The sequence below is a fragment of the Chiloscyllium plagiosum genome, unplaced genomic scaffold (assembly GCF_037043375.1).
Source record: "Chiloscyllium plagiosum isolate Xiang-an unplaced genomic scaffold, Cpla_swu_hap1 HiC_scaffold_19, whole genome shotgun sequence".
Lineage (NCBI taxonomy): Eukaryota > Metazoa > Chordata > Chondrichthyes > Orectolobiformes > Hemiscylliidae > Chiloscyllium > Chiloscyllium plagiosum.
Genome location: NW_028270157.1, coordinates 5,878,057 through 5,901,038, shown reverse-complemented (window position 1 = coordinate 5,901,038; position 22,982 = coordinate 5,878,057). Strand labels below are relative to the sequence as shown.

Sequence of the window (22,982 nt, the reverse complement as noted above, 5' to 3'; positions counted from 1 at the left end):
CTTTGCTTCACTTGGAAGTCGCCACTGATGATGTTACCGAGCCAGGTAATGAAATGTAGATATCAAACCTACTGCTCAGCGAGCAAACCTACACCCTGAACCTCAACCTGAGCTACAAACCTTCACAAACCTTGCAAAAAACTCTATATCAACGATTTGATTCTGATCTCTAGTTGCTAAGTAGGCCTGCGCCTTTAAGGCCAGTATTTTAAATAGGCAAAACAAAACCCTACTGCCCCCTTGACCATGACCCCACCACCCGTCCATCACCAAACCATCATCTCCCAGACCGTACACAACCTCATCACCTCAGGAATCTCCCACCCATAGCCTCCAACCTCATAGTCCATGAACCCCGCACCTCCTACCCAAAATCCACAAGCCTGACTACCCCGGCCGACCCATCGTCTCTGCCTGCTCCTGCCCCACTGTGTGTGTGTGTGTCTGTGTGTGTGTGGGTGTGAGTGTGTGTGTGTGTGGCTGTGAGTGCGTGTGTGTCTGTTTGTGTGTGTCTGTGTCTGTGTGTGTGAGTGTGAGTGTGTGTGTGTGGGTGTGTGTGGGTGTGAGTGTGTGTGTGCCTGTTTGTGTATGTGTGTCTGTTTGTGTGTGTGTGGGTGTGTGTGTGTGTGTGTCTGTGTGTGCGTGTGTGTCTGTCTGTCTGTGTCTGTCTGTCTGTGTCTGTGTGTGTGGGCGTGAGTGTGTGTGTGTGTGTGTGTGCCTGTGTGTGGGTGTGAGTGTGTGTGTGTGTCTGTGTCTGTGTGGGTGTGAGTGTGAATGTGTGTGTGACATTCACACTCACACCCACACACAGACACACACAAACAGACACACACACAAACACACACACACACACAAACACACACTCACACAAACAGACACACACACAAACACACACACACACACACACACACACACACATTCTAAATGGGTTCTTCAGACTTACCACTGTGACGGATTCGATCTTCCAGCAACTCACTCTGCTGCGAAGGAATCTTCCTGCTGAATATCTGAGCAGACTGAAGGAACATGGCCTCAACAGCAGAGCCTTTCAGCAGGGCTATCTGATCCTCATGGTCCAACATCTGGAACCCTGCAGAGTAAAACAGAGGCAGAATTAGCCACCTTACCTCCGGCCAATGCTCCATATTTCACTGGGAATACTCCCTCATCATAGTCCCAAAGGGCCATTGAGCTTCTTTCTTACTAGAGAGAGAGAGAGGGAGTGAGAGTGAGAGAGAGAGAGATGATTGGTGGTGGTTCAACTCTTGGGTCCACCCCAGTCTAATACCAGCTCCGCTACAGGAATTGGGCTCCCATTGCAGTGACCGTAGGAAGTCTTGGTGAAATGGGTGTTTCTGGATTACCTGTTTCTTTTCTAGTGACATCATCACTAAACTACTACACCGTGGGCGGCACGGTGGCACAGTGGTTAGCACTGCTGCCTCACAGTGCCAGAGACCCGGGTTCAGTTCCCGCCTCAGGCGACTGACTGTGTGGAGTTTGCACGTTCTCCCCGTGTCTGCGTGGGTTTCCTCCGGGTGCTCCGGTTTCCTCCCACAGTCCAAAGATGTGCAGGTCAGGTGAATTGGCCATGCTAAATTGCCCGTAGTGTTAGGTAAGGGGTAAATGGAGGGGTGTGGATGGGTTGCGCTTCGGCGGGTCGGTGTGGACTTGTTGGGCCGAAGGGCCTGTTTCCACACTGTAAAGTAATCTAATCTACATTGCTCTTGATTGGCTTGGGATGGGACCATCCTGTGGGACCATCTTTCTTAGCACCAGATTTGGAGGATCTTCTCAAGTCCTCTGGTGTTACTCATCCAGCACTTTCAGGTGCTGTGGTAGATTGTCCAAATATACCAAAGTCTTTAGGAAGTCAGGCACCAATGCGACCTGGAAAACCAGAGTCTTAGACTGAGGTTTGAATCCTTCATCTTTAATCCTCTTTTCCTCAATTGTCCAGAGGCTGAGGTACATTGGACGTGATGCTGAATTTCATCGTCTGTGTCTGCCTACGTAGAGAGGAACATCTGGAGATCTGGGCAGTGAGGTGTAGTAGTTTAGTGATGATGTCGCTAGAAAAGAAACAGGTAATCCAGAAACACCCATTTCATCAAGACTTCCTACGGTCACTGCAATGGGAGCCCAATTCCTGTATTACCGAATTTTCAAAACTAGGCCCCATCATTATAAGAAAGTCATTAATCATTCCAAATGGGATTTCAAAGGGAAATGTCTTTACCCGGACATTTGCAGTGTGAGACAGGGAGTGGGAGGACAGGGAGTGGCTGAGGTGAATGCAGTTGTATGAAGATAATAACTGAGAATTTCACCTCCCAACTGCCATTTGTTCGACAAATGCTCCCTTTAATGTGTCTGTTTCCTCTGGGAGAAGGATTCAAAACATTTTGGGATGGTGCTGTGCCCTCCAGTATTTCCTCTTCCCAAATTATTAGAGTTTAAGTCTACTCCTAAGCTACAGAAGCTTTCCTTATTAAAATCCCCAATTAGTTCAGTATAGTCCCTTTAGAGAAGATATCCCACTGGCCTTCCCCTGTCTGAGTCTGTTTGTGGCACCACATAGCTACTCCTTACCACTCCCCATCCCCCAACTCACTGAGGCGAGAGCCTCGATTGCATTGAATCTTCACAAAGCAGCCCCTAGCACCCTCTCGAGGGGGCCTGAGGGACGGGGTAATAAATATCAGCCTTTTAGCAAAACCTCCAGGCCTCCCCTCCCCAGGAGTGAATGAAAGAAATGACAAATCATGTCACTTACCGGGCAACTTCTTTGTGAATTCAACAAGCACCTGTACATGGCTGGTGGCTGTTTCAGTGAGCAGGAGGAAGTTCTCCTCAGTGCTGCTTCTCTGTTGTAGCTGGAGAGAGACACACACACCGAGCAGTCAACACCCTCCATTGTGTAGGTCATTCTTACTCCGCTTTCCCAAGAAATTCTAAGAATAGCTCAGATATAGAGTCAAAGAGGTATACAGGAGAGAATCAGGTTCTTCGGCCCAACTAGTCCGTGCTGACCAGATTTCCAAAACTGAATTAGTCCCATTTCCCTGCATTTGGCCCAAATCCCTCTAAACCTTTCCTAATCATGTACCTAGTAAAATACCTTTTAACTGTTGTAATTGAACTCACTTCTACCACTTTCTAGAGTTGTGGAAAAAATGTTGCACTCTTGGATTCAATCATTGAAGTTCTTTTCATACATTCCCTTCTTACGGTTTTACAAGATCAGAGAATGGGTCACTATCCAGCCTGCTCGGATTTGAGCTGGTGTGTGTGTGTGATGGTTGGTTGTGAGGTAGTGTGTACTGGTGAGTTCAATCCCCATCACCGGCTGAGGTTACCAGGAAGGGCTCTCCTTCTCAACCCCTTCCCCTTGCCTGAGGCATGGTGACCCCTCAGGTTAGACCACTATTAGTCACCTCTCTCTAATGAGAGAGCACCCCTATGGTCAGGTAAGACTATGGTGACTTGACTGGGCATCCTTAGCAACATCAAGTTTTGTTGCCCATCCCTAATTGCCCTCGGGAAGGTGTGGTAGAGTACCCTTTTGAAATTAGACACCCACTTTGCCATTAGGGAGGAAATTCCAGTATTTTGATTCAACAACAGTGAAGGAACTGCGATATATTTCCAAGTCAGGGTGGTGAGTGGTTTGAAGGGGAGCTTGCAGGGGGTGGTGTTCCCATACAGCTGCTGCCCCTGAGATTCTAGATGGAAGTAGTCATGGGTTTGGAAGGTGCTTTCTGAGAATCTTTGGTGAATTTCTGCAGGGCATCTTGTGGATAATACACACTGCTGCTACTGAGCATCGGTGGTGGAGCATATTTGTGAGTGTGTTGCCAATCAAGCAGCCTAGCTTGATCTGGGTAGTATTGTGTTACTGGAGTATTGTTGGGACTGCACTCATCCAGGCAACCATCCATCACACTCCTGACTTGTGCCTTGTAGATGGTGGACATGCTTTGGGGAGTCAGGAGGGGAGTCAGGAGGGGAGTTAATCATTCTGTGACCCAGATTCGGGGCTATAGGACTATGAGACCATTCAATCAGCACACAGAGTAGGGAGTGGCAGTAACGTTATTAGACTCATCATTGCAAAGGTGACTGATTAAATTGAGAACACAAACAGAACACAATGATGGCATGCCATTTCAATGCAGCCTTCAAGTTAAGAGACACAAATTAATTATACATTATGAAATGTGCAGTCTCTTGGCACTTTTTAATGGTCATTTTTATTTAATGCTCATTTATTTAAATGATCGATTTATTGCTTTGGATTTATTTTATGAAATATACATTTCACTGCTTTGTAGATCCACAGCTTTCTGAAATTTCCTCGCCCTGGTCCCAAAGGAGAGAGAAATTGAAAAGTGTCCCTCAGTGAGAAAATGTTGGGGATCTCTGACCTGGCTAATATCTTCCCATCAGCTGAACTCACTAAAACTTACATTTCTGTCATTATTCATTCATTTGCTCTTGATGTTTGCTCCGTAAACATTGGCTGCTTATTGGTCTCATCAATATAACAAAGTTTAAGCAAATTTGAAAGGGAAAAGATTAATTCATTTGCTTTTGGGATGTAAAATAACACTAAATAAAGGCACACTCATCCTCCCATTACTTACTAGCTTCTTGGTGACTTCCTGAGGGATTCGATACTTGGAAAAAGCATCAAGGATATGCCTCAGTAGATCTTGTTGCTTCTGGGTGAACTCTATTTTGTGCTGGAAGTATCAGAAACACGATCAAAACCTTAACTCAAATGTGAAACAAAGAATAATTGTGGTTCGACTGAACAATCATCCCATATCACTAATGCAGAGTCTTCTCCCCCTGCTCTCCTGCAGAAATCCCCTCCATACCCACTCCTAGGGAGACTGTGAAATTCCAGTGTTGGGGTCAACCTGACTGAGTTAGGACTGTGACAGCAGCGACCAGGACTGATCAACATGAAGAGTTGGTTACATAGTCCTGTCAAAAGTTGTTAACCTCAGAGCTTTCTTCATTCTGAAGAAGGCTGTCCGGACCCAAAGCTCTGTGTTTCTCTCTCCACAGATACAGCCAGACCTGCTGAGTTTCTCCAGCAATTGCTGTTTTTCTTATGCTCTGTCGTGGGGTGTTACTGGAATTTGATGCCATCCCAAAGTAAACTTGAACTGAGTGGCTTTCTCAGTTATTTCAGAGTGTCAACTGTGGGTCTGGAGTCACATGTAGGCCAGACCAGATAAGGATGGCAGACTTCCTTTCCCAAAAGGAAATTAGTGAGCCAGATGAGGTTTTACGCACGTTTGACAATAGTTTCATCACCTTTACTGTTGCTCTAGCCTTTCCCCAGTAATCTGCTAATCACAATCATTTATACACACTCAGTTACCAAAGTTGGCTGTGCCCTCCTGATCCCAGATATCCACTTTGGATTCAGTTTGGCATTGGACCAGGCTTATGGGAAGTTCCAGGAATTCCAATCACAATGTGACATGCTGACGTTCTCGTTGACTGGGATTTCACCTATCCCAAGTACTCAGGGCTTGATCGGAGCATGGTGTGATCTCCTGGACATCGAACACGGGGTCAAAGACTCTGGATAAGGGCTGACTCATTTCCAAGCCGCTTCCAAGGATGCCTACCTTGCTGAAGTTCTCCCCCTCCATGTACAAGGATCTCAGGAAGTCTCTCTCTCACTGCACCCCCCCGGTCATCCCCTCTGCACTGAAGCTCTTACCGCCCTCTCATGACCTGTTCATCTTCCTTCCCAGCAATCCGCCCCTCCCTGCCCTCCAACCTATCACTCTCACCCCCGCCACATCCATTTACCTATCACCTTCGCAGCTACCTTCCCCCCAGTCCCACTCTCCCTCCCATTTATCTCTCAGCAGAAAGGCCACCCCCTCATTCCTGATAAAGGGCTTATGCCCAAAACGCTGACTCTCCTGCTCCTGGGATGCTGCCTGACCTGCTGTGCTCTTCCACTCTCGACTCTAATCTTCAGCATCTGCAGTCCTCACTTTCTCCTCAACCATTTCAGACCAACAATGGAGGTGTCTTTACTTGGAGAGCTGTGAACCTTTGGAATTCTCTACCTCCAAAGGTTCTGAAAACTTGTTTGTTCAATAAATCCATGTCTTGCTGAGAAGTTTGACCTCTTGGGGAGTCAAGGGGTACAGTGAGCAGGCAGGAAGCTGGTCAGCCACAATCAGACTGAATGCTGGAACAGGCTGGTGAGGTCAATGGTGAATAGTCAAAACCTTTTCCCCAGGGTAGGGGAGTCCAAAACTAGAGGGCATAGGTTTAAGGTGAGAGGGGGAAGGTTTAAAAGGGACCTAATGGACCCGTTTCTTCTATTGCACAGCCAAAGGTTCAGATGTGTGGACAGCCCAAAGATCATGAAGCAGGAAATTCCACCAACCTCAGGCCTTTCTAAATATGACAATAAATTAAGGTTATCTGGAAAACTGCTGTACTGTGTTATAGAGCTGTATAGCAGAGAAACAGACCCTTCGATCCAACTCGTCCATGCTGACGAGATATTCTACATTAATCTAGTCCCATTTGCCAACATTTGGCCCATATCCCTCCAAACCCTTCCTATTCATATACCCATCCAGATGCCTTTTAAATGTTGCAATTGTACCAGCCACCTCCACTTCCTCTGGCACCTCATTCCATACACGTACCACCCTCTGCGTGAAAAAGTCACGTTTAAATCTTTCCCCTCTCACCCTAAATCTTTCCCCTCTCACCCTAAACCTATGTCCTCTAGTTCTGGCTCCCTCATCTCAGGGAACAGACTTTGTTTATTTACCGTATCTATGTCCCTCATGATTTTATAAACCTCTATAAGGTCACCCCTCAGCCCCCAACGCTCCAGGGAAAACAGCCCCAGCCTATTCAACCTCTCCCTATAGCTCAAATCCTCCAACCCTGGCAACATCCTTGTAGATCTTTTCTGAACTCTTTCAAGTTTCACAATATATTTTCTACAGCATGATATTCCAAAAGTGAATTAAGCCTGTGGTTTATATCAAACACAGAGCAATTTCTGGAAAAACTCAGCAGGTCTGGCAGCATCTATGGAGAAAAATCAGAGTTAATGTTTCGGAAAAGGTTGGTATATCCGCTAGAGAAGACGTGTTAGGGGGGAGGAAAGGAGTAAACGATAGTTGGCGATGCAGCCCAGAGAGAGAGAGAAACAGTTGGGCAGACATAGGAATGGGGAAAGGTCTGCTCAACTGTTTTTCTCTCTCTCTGGGCTCGCTCTCTACCAATCATTTACTCCTCCATCCCTTCTCTCCGCCCCATCTTCAGCATAGATACCAACCTTTTCTGAGCTACAATCAGTTTTGAAGAAAGGTCACTGGGCCTGAAATGTTAACTTTGCTTTCCCTCCACAGACCTGCTGAGTTTTTCCAGCACTTTCTATTTTTATTTCTGATTCCCAGCATCTGCAGTTTGTTGGTTTTCCCGTAGTTCATCGCTGGTTAAGGAGATCCTTTGTCTATCTTCACCTTTCACATGAGGCCAGGCCTCCCTCTGCCAAAGACTCTCTTTTCCCCAGAGAGCGGCCGCTAGGCTGCTCGAGTTGCTCCGCTCAGTGTCCTCCCTCACTATTGCCACCTGCTGCTGAAGGTCCCGTCACACTTGCCCCTCCCGGAAACCCCATCCCTGTTGGAAATCAAGACCATTTTTACACTTCCTCAGGAAAAGGAAATCTGAATGGCACGGTACAAAGGGAAAACGGTGAACATTTTTACTTTGTTGTGTCTTGTTGTGGAGGTCACTAGTTTGGAATCGACTCCATCAGCAGTCTCTTGGCTGGGCTCCACTGAAGGCAGTGTTGGGGCTTTCCTCAGTCGCTTTGATTTGCACTGAATTTCAGTTAATAGACCTGGAAGCATAGAATGATGTTGCTATGTTAAATTGGCTTCATTTCAAAGATTTCTAGGTACAATTCAATGTCTCCAGTGCTGTAGAACCCAATCATCACCAACGCATCAATTTTTCCAAAAAGGAAGATCTCATGAGGCCTTGCTGATCCTGACCTCTGTCACCTCCTCCAAGCCTAGCATCCTCTAAGATCTCTACACCCAGCTAAATCTGGCCTCTTGAACATCCCCCAACTGTGTTACTATTAAAGGAAGGATATTCTGTTGAGGCTTTTTGACCTTCTCGAGAGGAGACTCACCAGATTACCAGTTGCCAAGGAAACAATTTACACCTCAGGGGATGAGTGAGCTGATTGGTTAGGAAATGGGCTCTGATTGGTAGAGCCATCAGTCAAACCTCCGTTTGCGCCCATGTCTTCAGCTGGGGTTCTCTCCTTAATGGCAGCTTTGCTCAATGGTTAGCACTGCTGCTCACAGCGCCAGGAACCCAGGTTTGAATCCAACCTTGAGTGACTGTCTGTGTAGAGTTTGTACATTCTCCCCGTGTCTGCGTGGGTTTCCTCTGGGTGCTCTGGTTTCCCACCACAGTCCCAAGATGTTCAGGTTAGGTGGGTTAGCCATGGGAAATGCAGGGTTATGGGGGGGAGTGAGTCTGAGTGGGATACTTTTTGGAGGGTCAGTGTGAACCTGATGGGCCAAATGGTCAGCTTCCACATTGGAGGGATTCTATGACTGAACCTCTCTGCCTCTCTGGTCTCCTTTAAGCCAACCCTTAAAACCTGTCACTTTGGTCAGGGTCTTTGCCCATCTGACCTAATACTCCTTATGTGGCTCAGTTCAAATTTTGTCTGATTATATTCTTGTAAATGGCCTTGATACATGTTAGTATGGTACTATATAAATGCCATTGAGTCATAGAGTCATACAGTGTAGAAACAGGCCCTTCAGCCCACCATGCCTGTGCTGACCAACAAACACCAATCTACACTAATCCCAATGACCTGCACTTGGTCCATAGCCTATCGTGCCCTGGTATTTTAATCGCTCATTCAGAAGATTAGATTAGATTAGATTCCCTAGAGTGTGGAACCAGGCCCTTCGGCCCAACAAGTCCATACCGACCCTCCGAAGAGTAACCCACCCAGACCCATTTCCCTCTGACTAATGTACCTAACACTATGGGCAATATAGCACGGCCAATTCACCTGACCTGCACATCTTTGGACTGTGGGAGGAAACTGGAGCACCCGGAGGAAACCCACGCATACACGGGGAGAATGTGCAAACTCCACACAGTCAGTCACCCAAGGCTGGAATTGAACCCGGCTCCCTGACGCTGTGAGGCAGCAGTGCTAACCACTGAGCCCCACGAAGCTTCTGGAATGTTGTGAGAGTCTCTGCCTCCATCACCCTCTCAGGCAGCACAGTCAATATTTCTACCGCCCTCTGGGTGGAAAACCTCTTTCTCAGATTTGCTCTAAACCACCTGCTCCTCATCTTAAACCTATGCCCTCTGGTCTTCGACACGTCTGTCATGGGGATAGAAAAAACATCAGCCTTAAGTGCGCAGGTGGGAATGAATAGGTTGAGCTGAAAATGTGTTGCTGGAAAAGCGCAGCAGATCGGCCCGAAACGTCGATTCTCCTGCTCCTTGGATGCTGCCTGACCTGCTGCGCTTTTCCAGCAACACATTTTCAGCTCTGATCTCCAGCATCTGCAGTCCTCACTTTCTCCTGGAATGAAGAGGTTGAGCCAGGTTTCCATGAAGCAGAGTGCACAGCAGTGCCACAGTTCCTGCTGGAAGCTGAGCCGTGATCTGAGTTCATCCACCTTGTTCTCCAGAGATTGCACATTTGCTCCGTGTAAGCTAGGAAGGGGGATCTTGAAACTGTGTAGTCTCAGTCTTACTAGCAGGCCGGCACGTTTACCCGGTTTCCTCGCAGGTTTGTTACGTTTGAGTGGTCCGGTGGTCTGGTGGAGTGGATTGTGTCCTATATTCTAAGTCCTTGGTAATAAAGGCAAGCCCCCATATCCCTCCTTCCCCACCTGCCCACTCGTGCTGATACCTTCAGGGATCTATGGACATGTACACCAAAGTCCCTTCATTCCTCAGCACTCCCTAGGGACCTACCATTCATTGTGTATCACCTCCCACTTATCAGGATTAAATTCCATCTGCCATTGCTCTGCCCAGTTTACCAGCTGATCAATATCAGACTGTAGTCTGATCCTCCTCACTATCAACTACACCACCAATTTTGTTACATCTACAAACTTACTAATTAAACCTTCTAAATTCACACCCAAGTTGTTAATGTATATAACAAACAGCAAGGGTCCCAATACCGATCCCGTGGTACACTATCGACAGAGGCTTCCAATCACAAAAAATGGGATGTTCTTCAGAGGGTCAGTGTGAGCTTGATGGACCAAATGGCCCGTTTCCACACTGTAGGGATTCTGCAGTGATTGAGTCAGTAAGAGCATGACCAATTGTCCAAATTCAATGTCATTTCCCTGCATTATTCCTTTACATCACAGACAGACAGGCAGAGGGGGTGGGGTGGCCATGTTGGTAAGGGATGATATTCAGTCCCTTGCGCGGGGGCACCTAGAATCAGAGGATGTAGAGTCAGTGTGGATAGAGCTGAGAAATACTAAGGGTAAAAAGACCCTCTTGTGAGTTATCTACAGGCCCCCAAACAGTAGTTTGGATGTCACATGTAAGTTGTATCAGGAGCTGAAATTGGCCTGTCGCAAAGATGTTACTACAGCTGTTATGGGGGATTTCAACATGCAGGTAGACTGGGAGAATCAGGATGGTATTGGACCTCAAGGAAGAGATTTTGTGGAGTGCCTCCGAGATGGATTCTTAGAGCAGCTGGTGCTGGAGCCGACCAGGGAGAAGGCAATTCTGGATCTGGTATTGTGCAACGAACCAGAATTGATCAGGGACCTCGAAGTGAAGGAGCCATTGGGAAGTAGTGACCATAATGCAATAAGCTTCAATCTGCAATTTGAGAGAGAGAGGGTACAATCGGAAGTGACAATATTTCTGTTGAATAAAGGGAACTATGGAGCTATGAGGAAGGAGCTGGCCAAAGTTCAATGGTGCAATACCTTAGCAGGGATGACAGTGGAGGAACAATGGCAGATAATTCTCTATATAATGCGGAAGATGCAGAATCAGTTCATTCCAAAAAGAAAGATCGATCCTAGAAGGAGGCAGGGGTAGCCATGGCTGACAAGGGAAGTTAAGAAACATATAAAGTTAAAAGAGAAAAAGTATAACCTAACAAAAATAAGTGGGAAAACGGAGGACTGGGAAGCTTTTAAAGAACAACAGAGGATTACTAAGAAGGAAATACGCAGAGAAAAAATGAGGTATGAAGGTAAACTGGCCAAAAATATAAAGGAGGATAGTAAATGCTTTTTTAGTATGTGAAAGGCGAAAAAATAGTTAAGACTAAAATTGGGCCCTTGAAGACAGAAACAGGGGAATATATTACAGGGAACAAAGAAGTGGCAGTAGAATTGAATTGCTACTTCAGATCTGTGTTCACTGGGGAAGACACAAGCAATCTCCCTGAGGTAACAGTGGCTGAAGGACCTGAACTTAAGCGAATTTATATTTGCCAGGAATAGGTATTGGAGAGACTGTTAGGTCTGAAGGTTGATAAGTCCCCGGGGCCTGATGGTCTACATCCCAGGGTACTGAAAGAGGTGGCTCGGGAAATCGTGGATGCATTGGTGATCATTTTCCAGAGTTCAATAGATTCAGGATCAGTTCCTGTGGATTGGAGGGTGGCTAATGTTGTACCACTTTTTAAGAAAGGTGGGAGAGAGAAAGCAGGAAATTATAGACCAGTTAGTCTGACCTCAGTGGTGGGAAAGATGCTGGAGTCTATTATAAAGGATGAAATTATGACACATCTGGATAGTAGTAACAGGATAGGTCAGAGTCAGCATGGATTTATGAAGGGGAAATCATACTTGACTAATCTTCTGGAATTTTTTGAGGATGTAACTCTGAAGATGGACGAGGGAGATCCAGTAGATGTAGTGTACCTGGACTTTCAGAAAGCTTTTGATGAAGTCCCACATAGGAGGTTAGTGAGCAAAATTAGGACGCATGGTATTGGGGGCAAAGTACTAATTTGGATTGAAAGTTGGTTGGCTAATAGGAAACAAAGAGTAGTGATAAACGGCTTCATTTCGGAATGGCAGGCAGTGACCAGTGGGGTACCGCAGGGATCAGTGCTGGGACCGCAGCTTTTTACAATATATGTTAATGATATAGAAGATGGTATTAGTAATAACCTAATCAATTTAGGTAAAGGGGCAGTACAAAGAGATCTGGGTGTTCTTGTCCACCAGTCAATGAAGGTAAGTATGCAGGTACAGCAGGTAGTGAAGAAGGCTAATACCATGCTGGCCTTCATAACAAGAGGGATTGAGTATAGAAACAAAGAGGTGCTTCTGCAGCTGTACGGGGCCCTGGTGAGACTGCACCTGGAGTACTGTGTGCAGTTCTGGTCTCCAAATTTGAGGAAAGACATTCTGGCTATTAAGGGAGTGCAGCGCAGGTTCACGAGGTCAATTCCTGGAATGGCAGACTACCTCACGCTGAAAGACTGGAGCGACTGGGCTTGTATACCCTTGAGTTTAGAAGATTGAGAGGGGATCTGATTGAGACATATAAGATTATTAAAGGATTGGACACTCTGGAGGCAGGAAGCATATTTCCGCTGATGGGTGAGTCCCGAACCAGAAGACACAGCTTAAAAATACGGGGTAGACCATTTAGGACAGAGATGAGGAGAAACTTCTTCACCCAGAGAGTGGTGGCTGTGTGGAATGCTCTGCCCCAGAGGGCAGTGGAGGCCCAGTCTCTGGATTCATTTAAGAAAGAGTTGGATAGAGTTCTCAATGATAGTGAAATCGAGGGTTAAGGAGATAAGGCAGGAACAGGATACTGATTGAGGATGATCAGCCATGATCATATTGAATGGTGGTGCTGGCTCGAAGGGCAGAATGGCCTACTCCTGCACCTATTGTCTATTGTCTATTGTCTATTTGGAAATGAAGCAACCTCTAAACATACTCAGAGACTGAGTTCCTACAGCCCTCTAGAACACAGAATTCTAAACCTTCTGACTGAAAAATATTCTCCTTACCCCCGTCGTCAGTGGCTTTACCTGTATTCCACCTCTGGTTCTAAATTCCTCTAGCAGGTGAAACCCCTTAGCTGCACCTACCCTCTCTACTCCTTTGAGTAGTTTGCAGGTTTCAATGAGATCACTTCCCATCCTTTTGAAAATTGGGAGAACATAGGCCTAGTTTTCCCAATCCCTCTCTATCGGACAGTGCCACCACTCTGGGAACAAGTCTGGTGAATCTTTGTTGCACTCTCTCTATGGAAATTATATCCTTCCTGAGATAAGGAGAGTTGAAAAGTGTGGTGCTGGAAAAACACAGCAGGTCAGGCAGCATACGAGAAGCAGGAGAGTCGATGTTTCTGGCATAATGTGTCAGGAATGTGTCAACTCTCCTGCTCCTCGGATGCTGCCTGACTGGCTGTGCTTTTCCAGCACCACAGTTTTCGACTCTGACTCTCCAGCATCTGCAGTCCTCACTTTCTCTGAGATAAGGAGACCAAAACCATGTACAATATTGCAGGTGTGGTCTAACCAAACTCCTGCACAACTGAAGCAAGACTTCACTACTTGGGTACTCATATTCCCTCGTGATAAAGGCTAAATTTCTATTGGCCTTCCTAATAGCTGATTACACCTGTCTGTTAGTCTTCAGTCCCTTATCGACAAGGACATCTAAGTCTCTTTGTACATCTCCACTTTCCAACCTCTTACCATTTAAGAAATATTCTGCACATCCATTCCTCCAACCGAAGTGGGCATCCTCATATTTTTCCACATTGTACCGAAAATGCCACTAAGCAATCCAGAATTCCAGGCTAATGCTCCAGGGACACAAGTTCAAATCCCACCATAGAAACGGATGGAATTTAAATTGAATTTGTCAATCAGGAATGGAAACGTTATCTCGGTAATGGCGACCAGGATAATGACTGTCAATTGCTGTAAAAACCCACCTGGTTCACTGGAGACCCTTTGGGAAAGAAATCTGCCATCCTCACCTGGTCTAACCTTTATGTGACTCTTAACCACCCTCTGCAATGGCTGATCAAGACATTTAGATCAAGGGGCAGTTAAGAATGGACAATAAGATTAGATTACTTACAGTGTGGAAACAGGCCCTCTGGCCCAACAAGTCCACATCGACCCGCCGAAGCACAACCCACCCAGACCCATTCCCCTACATTTACCCCATTCACCTAACACTACAGACAATTTAGCGTGGCCAATTCACCTGCCTTGCACATTTTTGAACTGTGGGAGGAAACTGGAGCACCCGGAGGAAACCCACACAGACACGGGGAGAATGTGCAAACTCCACACAGACAGTCACCTGAGGTGGGAATTGAACCTGGGTCTCTGGCACTGTGAGGCAGCAATGCTAACCACTGCACCACCATGCCAACAACACTGACGTCGACTGAACAAATAGAACAAACTGATTGAGGCTGCGGGATGATAACAACTTGCATTTATATTGTGTCTTTGATGCACTAAATACATTCACAGGAGTGTTAACCAGGTTGTCAGGGTTGGAGGGTTTGAGCTACAGGGAGAGGCTGAACAGGCTGGGGCTGTTTTCCCTGGAGCATCAGAGGCTGAGGGGTGACCTTATAGAGGTTTATAAAATCATGAGGGGCATGGATAGGATAAATAGACAATGTCTTTTCCCTGGGGTGGGGGAGTCCAGAACTAGAGGGCATAGGTTTAGGGTGAGAGGGGAAAGATATAAAAGGGACCTAAGGGGCAACATTTTCACGCAGAGTATGCAATGAGCTGCCAGAGGAAGTGGTGGAGGCTGATACAATTAAAGCAGTTAAAAGACATCTGGATGGGTATATGAATAAGAAGATTTTAGAGGGCAAATGGCCTAAGTACTGGGAAATGAGACTAGATTAAATCAGGATATCTGGTCAGCATGGACAAGTTGGTCAAAGGGTCTGTTTCGGTGCTGTATAACTCAATGACCCTAAATGAAACTTTGGTACTGAGCCAAAGGGCAAGTGAGCAAAAGCTTGTTTAAAAAGTAGGTTGTGAGAGGCATATGAATGGTCAATAAAGACAAAAAGTTTTAAGGAGGAAATTCCAAAGCATTGGGCTCAGATATCTGAGTGTACAGCGACCACTGCGAGAGCGATGGATGGTGAGGATGTCTAAGCAAGTCAGGATCAGAGGGTCACAGAGATGTCGGGGAAATAGGAATTCTAGGGATGGGGAGGAGCAAGGCCAGGAAGGGGTTTGACAGTGGAGAACAGCATTTAACACTGACCGTCTGCTTCACAGGCAAACTAGAGAGGGTCAGTGAGATTGTGGGGGACTGGCATGAGTTAGAAGTTTTCGAGCTGAGCACAGGGGAAGGTGGGTGGCTAGCCAGAAAAGTGCTGCAAATAGTCAAGTCCGTACAATATTTATAAATAACAGTGATGATCAATTCATGAGCAATTTGAGCAGCCCATCTTGGAGCTTAATGTTTCCATTACTCAGTGCCCAGAATAGCGCTATCTCACTCACTGACACGGCCTTTAATGTAACCTCACTTGCACCTTCTGCTTAAGACTGACCTTTCAACCTCACTGGGAATTAAATCTGGACCCTATCGAGCTTTTAACGAAATGTCACTTCAGAATGACAGAGGAAGGCATGGGCCCTGTCAGAGATTTCAACTTGAGGGCTGTATTTTACTCATCTCCCAGGAGGAGGGAAAAATGATATTGCCAAACTTGGTATACAGAGAGAGCAGAATGATTGAATCGGTGTAGACCCACCCTTTCTACATGAGTTACGGGCGATTTTCAGACACAAAAACAAAGTTTAAAGACAGACATTGACTGAAAATGATCTGATAGGATTCTGTCCTGAATATCCACGGGATATTTTCATGCATTGGGCAACTTGTATTTTCTGATAAAACCAGTTCAGATATCAAGAGGACAGTGCAAGGGGACTGCAGAGAGTTAGAGACAGGCTGGCAGTATGGGCATGAATGTGGCAGGTGGATAAAGTATAGGGCATTGTGAAGTTATCCACAGAAGGTACTTGTGGAACTCAGCAGGTCTGGCGGCAGCTGTGGGCAAGGAACAGAGTTAACATTATAGAGTCATAGAGTCACACAGCATGGGAACAGAAATGCACCCTTCGATCCAACCAGTCCACCCTGATCATATAATCCCAAACTAAGCTAGTCCCACCTGCCTGTGTATCGCCCATTTCCTTCCAAACCTTTCCTATTCGTGAACTTATCCAAATGTCTTTCAAATTCTGTAACTGTACCTGCATCTAACACTTCTCCTGGCAGTTCATTCCACACACGAACCACTCACTGCATAAAAACGTTGCCCCCTCATGTAGTTTTTAAAACTTTCTCCTCCCACCTTAAAAATATAGCCTCTAGTTTTGAACTGCCCAACCCTGGGGAAGAGACCCTTGCCGTTCACTTTATCGAGCGTGCTAAGTGCCTTCTTAACCACACTGTCTATCTGTGACACAAATTTCACAGAGTTGTCTACCTGAAGCCCAAGGTCTTCTCTGGTTCGAAAGTACAGCCACAATGAGACTCAAAATGTTATCTCTAGTTCTTTCTCCACAGGAGCTGTCGGTTTCTCCAGCACTATCTGTTTTCCTTCAGATCTCCAGCACAACAGTACTTTGTTTTTATTTTATGTGAGATTAAATCATTTTTTACAGAAAATCATCATAACTTTTGAATGGTGAAGGACGGGGAAACGTTTACATTCAGAGCGACCTTTCACAAGTGAACATGAAGGTGCTGCAAGCAATGAGGAAGGTAAATGATACTTTGAGTTTTGTTACAAAGTAATGGGAGTGCATGAGTAAAGCCATCTCAGTGCAGTTATGCAGAGCATTGGAGAAGCCACATTGACAATATCAAATGCAGTTTGATCTCCTGACCCAAGGTAAAGGTAGATTCATCATTGTCCCATCGTCATTGGAGAGAAAGGGTTGCGAACTTTACCTGAGGGTCACCATGCTGCAGGTTCATAGAATCCCTACAGTGTGGAAACAGGCCATTCGGCCCAACAAGTCCACACTGACCCTCTGAAAAGTACTCCACCCAGATCCATTCCCTTATCCTATTACTCTATAGTTCCCCTGACTCATACAACTAACCTATACATCCCTGAACACTATGGATAATTTAGCATGGCCAATTCACCAACCTGCACATCTTTGGACTATGGGAGGAAACCCGCAGAGACAAAGAGAGAATGTGCAGACTCCACACGAGACTGGAATCGAACCCAGGACCCTGGCGCTGTGAGGCAACAGTGTTAACTGCTGAGCCACTGTGCCACCCCTGTGAAAGATGAAGTTAGAGAAGGCAGGATGTTCAAAGTGACATCATTCAGGATGGGAATTAAAACCTGTTAACAGCCATTCAGCCAACTGAGCTAACCAACTGTCCAAGGAAAGTCATACCTGCCCCAGAGGGAGTACAACAATCCAGGCTGGATTTTGGAGTTAGTGGGCTGTCCTATGAGAAGAGATTGTGTAGAGTAGGCCATTCCCCAGACTCTGTACAAATAAAAGGTGAACACCAAAATTGAATCCCCACTACCAACATCCTGAGGGTTACCATTTGCTAGAAGCAGACTGAATTAGCCATATAAATGCTGTAGCTACAAGAGCGGGTCAGAGCTCAGGAGTCATGCAGTACCTCACCTCCTGACTCCCCAAAACCTGTCCACTATCCACAAGACACAAGTCAGGAATGTGATGGAATACTCCCCGCTTGCCTGGATGGGGCAGCTCCAACAACACTCAAGAAGCCCGCTTAATTTGCACCACACCCACAAGCATCCACTCCCTTCACCATCGACGCTCAGTAGCAGCAGTGTGTACCATTTACAAGATGCACTACAGAAATTCACCAACGATCCTCAGACAGCACCTCCCACCCCACGACCACTTCCATCTCGAAGGACAAGGGCAGCAGATACGTGGGAACACCACCCCCTGCAAGTTCCCCACCAAGCACACACCATCCTGACTTGGAAATATATCAACGTTCCTTCAATGTCAGAATCCTAGAATTCCCTCCTAAGGGCATTGTGGGTCTACCCACAGCACATGGACTGCAGCGGTTCAAGAAGGCAGCTCACCCCCACCTTCTCAAGGGGCAACTAGGGACAGGTAATAAATGCTGACCCAGCCAGTGACACATGTCATTTGAACAAATAAAAAAAATTCTGATTAAATGCTTGGTCTATTATTTTAATATCTTCTCGCACAGTGTCAAAACTCTGCCGTAACACTCCATTTCAATGTGCCTCCAGTTTCCGCCCTAGACTCTAGAATTACTTCCACAAACCTCTCCATTTCATTACTGTCTTTTAAATGTCACCCTAGAGCCTAACTCTAGCCAGGATATTTGTTATCTGTCCGAAAGTCTATTTCTTCCATTGAGTGTCAGTTTCTTTTGTCAGATTGTGTTCTGAATGTGAAATGCCCTGGGGCTTCTTGCTATGTTAAAGGCACTACATAAATGCAGGCTATTGCTGGCTTAAAGAGGATATTTGGAGTTTTGAGTTGAATGGAAAGTACTTACATTCGGCCAGCATTCCGACTTCCTTGCATTTCCTCAGGCGACACTCCTGACACCTCCGCCTCATGTACATATCCATCTCACAGTTCCCTCCATTCTTACATTTGTACACCGCGTTCTTAGTGATGCTGCGGCGGAAGAATCCTGGAGGGGGATTTTAAATAAAGAAACTTTGGAAACATGTTGCACAGCTCAGTCCGTGAAAGTTCACTTCTGCTCAGGTCAACACAAGTTCATCAAAATAAACCAAACTTAAATGAGAACAATAATTCCATTGAAAAGAGAGACGTATTGCTGAAGCTTTCCATTTCACACTCACCAGGACAAATGCAAGAGTGACAAATCTTAAACAGTCACAACAATTTATACTGCGGGAGGGAAGTGTGCAATGGCAACAGCAAAGTCTTCACAGTGGAAGACATGAGTAATATCCCAACAATTAAAGGGAGTCAGGGGGCTGAGTTGAGTATGGTTGCCATTACAAAAGAGAAAGTGCTAGAAAAGCTTAAACGTCTTAAAATTGATAAATCTCCTGGCCCCGATGGGCTACATCCTAGAGTTCTGAGGGAGGTGGCTGAGGAAATAGCGGAGGCGTTGGTTGAGATCTTTCAAAAGTCCCTGGAGTCAGGGAAAGTCCCGGATGATTGGAAGACCGCTGTTGTAACCCCCTTGTTCAAGAAAGGATCAAGACAAAAGATGGAAAATTATAGGCCAATGAGCCTAACGTCGGTTGTTGGTAAAATTCTAGAATCCATCATTAAGGATGAGGTTTCTAAATTCTTGGAAGAGCAGGGTCTGATTAGAACAAGTCAACATTGATTTAGTAAGGGGAGGTCGTGCCTGACAAACCTGTTGCAGTTCTTTGAAGAAGTGACAAGTAGGTTAGACCGGGGAAACCCAGTGGATGTGGTCTATCGAGACTTCCAAAAGGCCTTTCATAAGATGCCACACGGGAGGCTTCTGAGTAAGGTGAGGGCCCATGGTGTTCGAGGTGAGCTACTGGCATGGATTGAGGATTGGCTGTCTGATAGAAGGCAGAGAGTTGGGATAAAAGGTTCTTTTTCGGAATGGCAGCCGGTGACAAGCGGTGTCCCGCAGGGTTCAATGTTGGGGCCGCAGCTGTTCACGTTATATATTAATGATCTGGATGAAGGGACTGGGGGCATTCTAGTGAAGTTTGCCGATGATACGAAGTTAGGTGGACAGGCAGGTAGTACTGACGAAGTGGGGAGGCTGCAGAAGGATCTAGACAGTTTGGGAGAGTGGTCCAGGAAATGGCTGATGAAGTTCAATGTGAGCAAATGCGAGGTCTTGCACTTTGGAAAAAAGAATACAAGCATGGACTACTTTCTAACCGGTGAGAAAATTCATAAAGCCAAAGTACAGAGGGATCTGGGAGTGCTAGTTGAGGATTCTCTAAAGGTAAACATGCAGGTTGAATCCATGATTAAGAAAGCGAATGCAATGCTGTCATTTATCTCAAGAGGGTTGGAATATAAAAGCAGCGATGTGCTACTGAGACTTTATAAAGCTCTGGTTAGGCCCCATTGGAGTACTGTGTCCAGTTTTGGTCCCCACACCTCAGGAGGGACATACTGGCACTGGAGCGTGTCCAGCGGAGATTCACACGGATGATCCCTGGAATGGTAGGTCTAACATACAAGGAACGGCTGAGGATCCTGGGATTGTATTCATTGGAGTTTAGAAGATTAAGGGGAGATCTAATAGAAACTTCCAAGATAAAGGGTGGACGCTAGGAAATTGTTTCCGTTAGGCGAGGAGACTAGAACTCATGGACACAGCCTTAGAATTAGAGGGGGTAAATTCAGAACAGAAATGCAGAGACATTTCTTCAGCCAGAGAGTGGTGGGCCTGTCGAATTCATTGCCGCAGAGTGCAGTGGAGGCCGGGACGCTAAATGTCTTCAAGGCAGAGATTGATAAATTCTTGATGTCACAAGGAATTAAGGGCTACGGGGAGAATGCGGGTAAGTGGAGTTGAATGTTATGATCTTATTGTGAGTGTGAGTAGGATTGTGAGTGGGGAGTGTGGACATGAGTGGGGAGTGGGGAGTGTGAGTGGGAGTATGAGTGGGAGTGTGAGTGTGAATGGGAGTGTGAGTGGGGAGTGGGAGTGTGAGTAGGATTGTGGAATGTGAGTGAGTGGGAGTAGGAGTGGGAGTGTGAGTGTGAGTGGGGAGTGTGAGTGGGGAGTGTGAGTGTGAGTGTGAGTAGGAGTGGGGAGTGTGAGTGGGAGTAGGAGTGGGAGTGTGAGTGGGAGTATGAATGGGGAGTGTGAGTGTGAGTGGGGAGTGTGAGTGTGAGTGTAGTGTGAGTAGGAGTGGGGAGTGTGAGTGGGAGTGGGAGTGGAGGGTGGGTGGGAGTGGGAGTGTGAGTGTGTGATTGGGAGTGGGGAGTGTGAGTGGGAGTGGGAGTGGAGGGTGAGTGTGAGTGGGGAATGTGAGTGTAAGTGGGCGTGTGAGTGGGGAGTGTGAGTAGGAGTGGGGAGTGTGAGTGTGAGTGTGAATGAAGAGTGGGAGTGGGAGTTGGAGTGGGGAGTGTGAATGGGGAGTGGGAGTGTGAATGTGAGTAGGAGTGGGAGTGGGAAGTGTGAATGTGAGTGTGAGTGGGGAGTGGGGAGTGGGGAGTGGGACTGTGAGTAGGAGCGGAAGTGGGGAGTGTGAGTGTGAGTGTGAGTGTGAGTGGGGAGTGGGGAGTGGGAGTGTGAGTGGGGAGTGTGAATGTGATGAGTGTGGGAGTGGGGTGGGAGTGTGAGTGTGAGTGGGGAGTGTGAATGTGAGTGGGAGTGGGGAGTGGGAGTGGGAGTGGGAGTTTGAGGGTGAGTGTGAGTGGGGAGTGTGAGTATGAGTGTGAGTGGGAGTGTGAATGGGGAGTGTGAGTAGGAGTGGGGAGTGTGAGTATGAATGTGAATGGGGAGTAGGAGTGGGAGTGGGAGTTGGAGTGGGGAGTGTGAGTGTGAGTAGGAGTGGGGAGTGTGAGTATGAGTGGGAGTGTGAATGGGGAGTGGGAGTGTGAGTGGGAGTAGGAGTGGGAGTGGGGAGTGTGAGTGTGAGCGTGAGTGTGAGTGGGGAGTGGAGAGTGGGAGTGTGAGTGTGGTGTGGAGAGTGGGAGTGTGAATGTGAGTGGGAGTGGGAGTGGGGAGTGGGAGTGTGAGTGAGGAGTGGAGAGTGGGAGTGTGAGTGGGGAGTGTGAATGTGAGTGGGAGTGGGGAGTGGGAGTGGGAGTTTGAGGATGAGTGTGAGTGGGAGTGTGAGTATGAGTGTGAGTGGGAGTGTGAATGGGGAGTGTGAGTAGGAGTGGGGAGTGTGAGTATGAATGTGAATGGGGAGTGGGAGTGGGAGTGGGAGTTGGAGTGGGGAGTGTAAGTGTGAGTAGGAGTGGGGAGTGTGAGTAGGAGTGGGAATGTGAATGGGGAGTGGGAGTGTGAGTGGGAGTAGGAGTGGGAGTGGGGAGTGTGAGTGTGAGCGTGAGTGTGAGTGGGGAGTGGAGAGTGGGAGTGTGAGTGTGGTGTGGAGAGTGGGAGTGTGAATGTGAGTTGGAGTGGGAGTGGGGAGTGGGAGTGTGAGTGAGGAGTGGAGAGTGGGAGTGTGAGTGGGAGTGTGAGTGAGTGTGAGTAGGAGTGGGGAGTGTGTGAGTGTGAGTGGGGAGTGGGGAGTTGGAGTGTGAGTGGGAGTGTGAGTGTGAGTGGGGAGTGTGAGTGTGTGAGTGGGAGTGGGAGTGGGGAGTGTGAGTGTGAGTGTGAGTGGGGAGTGTGTTGAGTGGGAGTGGGAGTGGGGAGTGTGAGTGGGAGTGGGAGTATGAGTGTGAATGGGGAGTGTGAGTGTGAGTGTGAATAGGAGTGAGGAGTGTGAGTGTCAGTAGGAGTGGGGAGTGTGTGTGTAAGTTGGAGTGGGGAGTGTGAGTGAGGAGTGTGAGTGTGAGTCTGAGTAGGAGTGGGAGTATATGTAAGTGTGAGTGTGAGTGGGGAGTGCGAGTGTGAGTGAGGATTGTGAGTGTGAGTGGGAGTGGGGAGTGTGAGTGTGAGTGGGGAGTGGGGAGTGTGAGTGTGAGTGAGAGTGGGAGTGAGGAGTGTGAGTGGGAGTGGGGAGTGTGAGTGGGAGTGGGAGTATGAGTGTGAATGGGGAGTGGGAGTGTGAGTGTGAATAGGAGTGGGGAGTGTGAGTGTCAGTAGGAGTGGGGAGTGTGTGTGTAAGTTGGAGTGGGGAGTGTGAGTGAGGAGTGTAAGTGTGAGTCTGAGTAGGAGTGGGAGTATGAGTGTGTGAGTGTGAGTGGGGAGTGCGAGTGTGAGTGGGGATTGTGAGTGTGAGTGGGAGTGGGGAGTGGGAGTGTGAGTGGGAGT

General features: G+C 47.1%; 1 protein-coding gene across 3 annotated transcripts in view; it reads right to left on the bottom strand.

Annotated features, from left to right (window-relative positions):
• The window catches only part of nr1h4 (nuclear receptor subfamily 1, group H, member 4), a 117,271-nt gene that overhangs the window by 32,623 nt on the left and 61,666 nt on the right, over positions 1-22,982 (bottom strand). For all 3 annotated transcript variants that reach the window (XM_043708719.2, XM_087997002.1, XM_043708721.2), the window contains 5 exons: positions 18,627-18,767; positions 7,773-7,906; positions 4,647-4,745; positions 2,777-2,876; positions 944-1,090 (listed from right to left, as the gene is read on the bottom strand). In XM_043708719.2, coding sequence (XP_043564654.1) covers positions 944-1,090; positions 2,777-2,876; positions 4,647-4,745; positions 7,773-7,906; positions 18,627-18,767 — 621 coding nt within the window. The remainder of the gene's footprint in view (positions 1-943; positions 1,091-2,776; positions 2,877-4,646; positions 4,746-7,772; positions 7,907-18,626; positions 18,768-22,982) is intronic.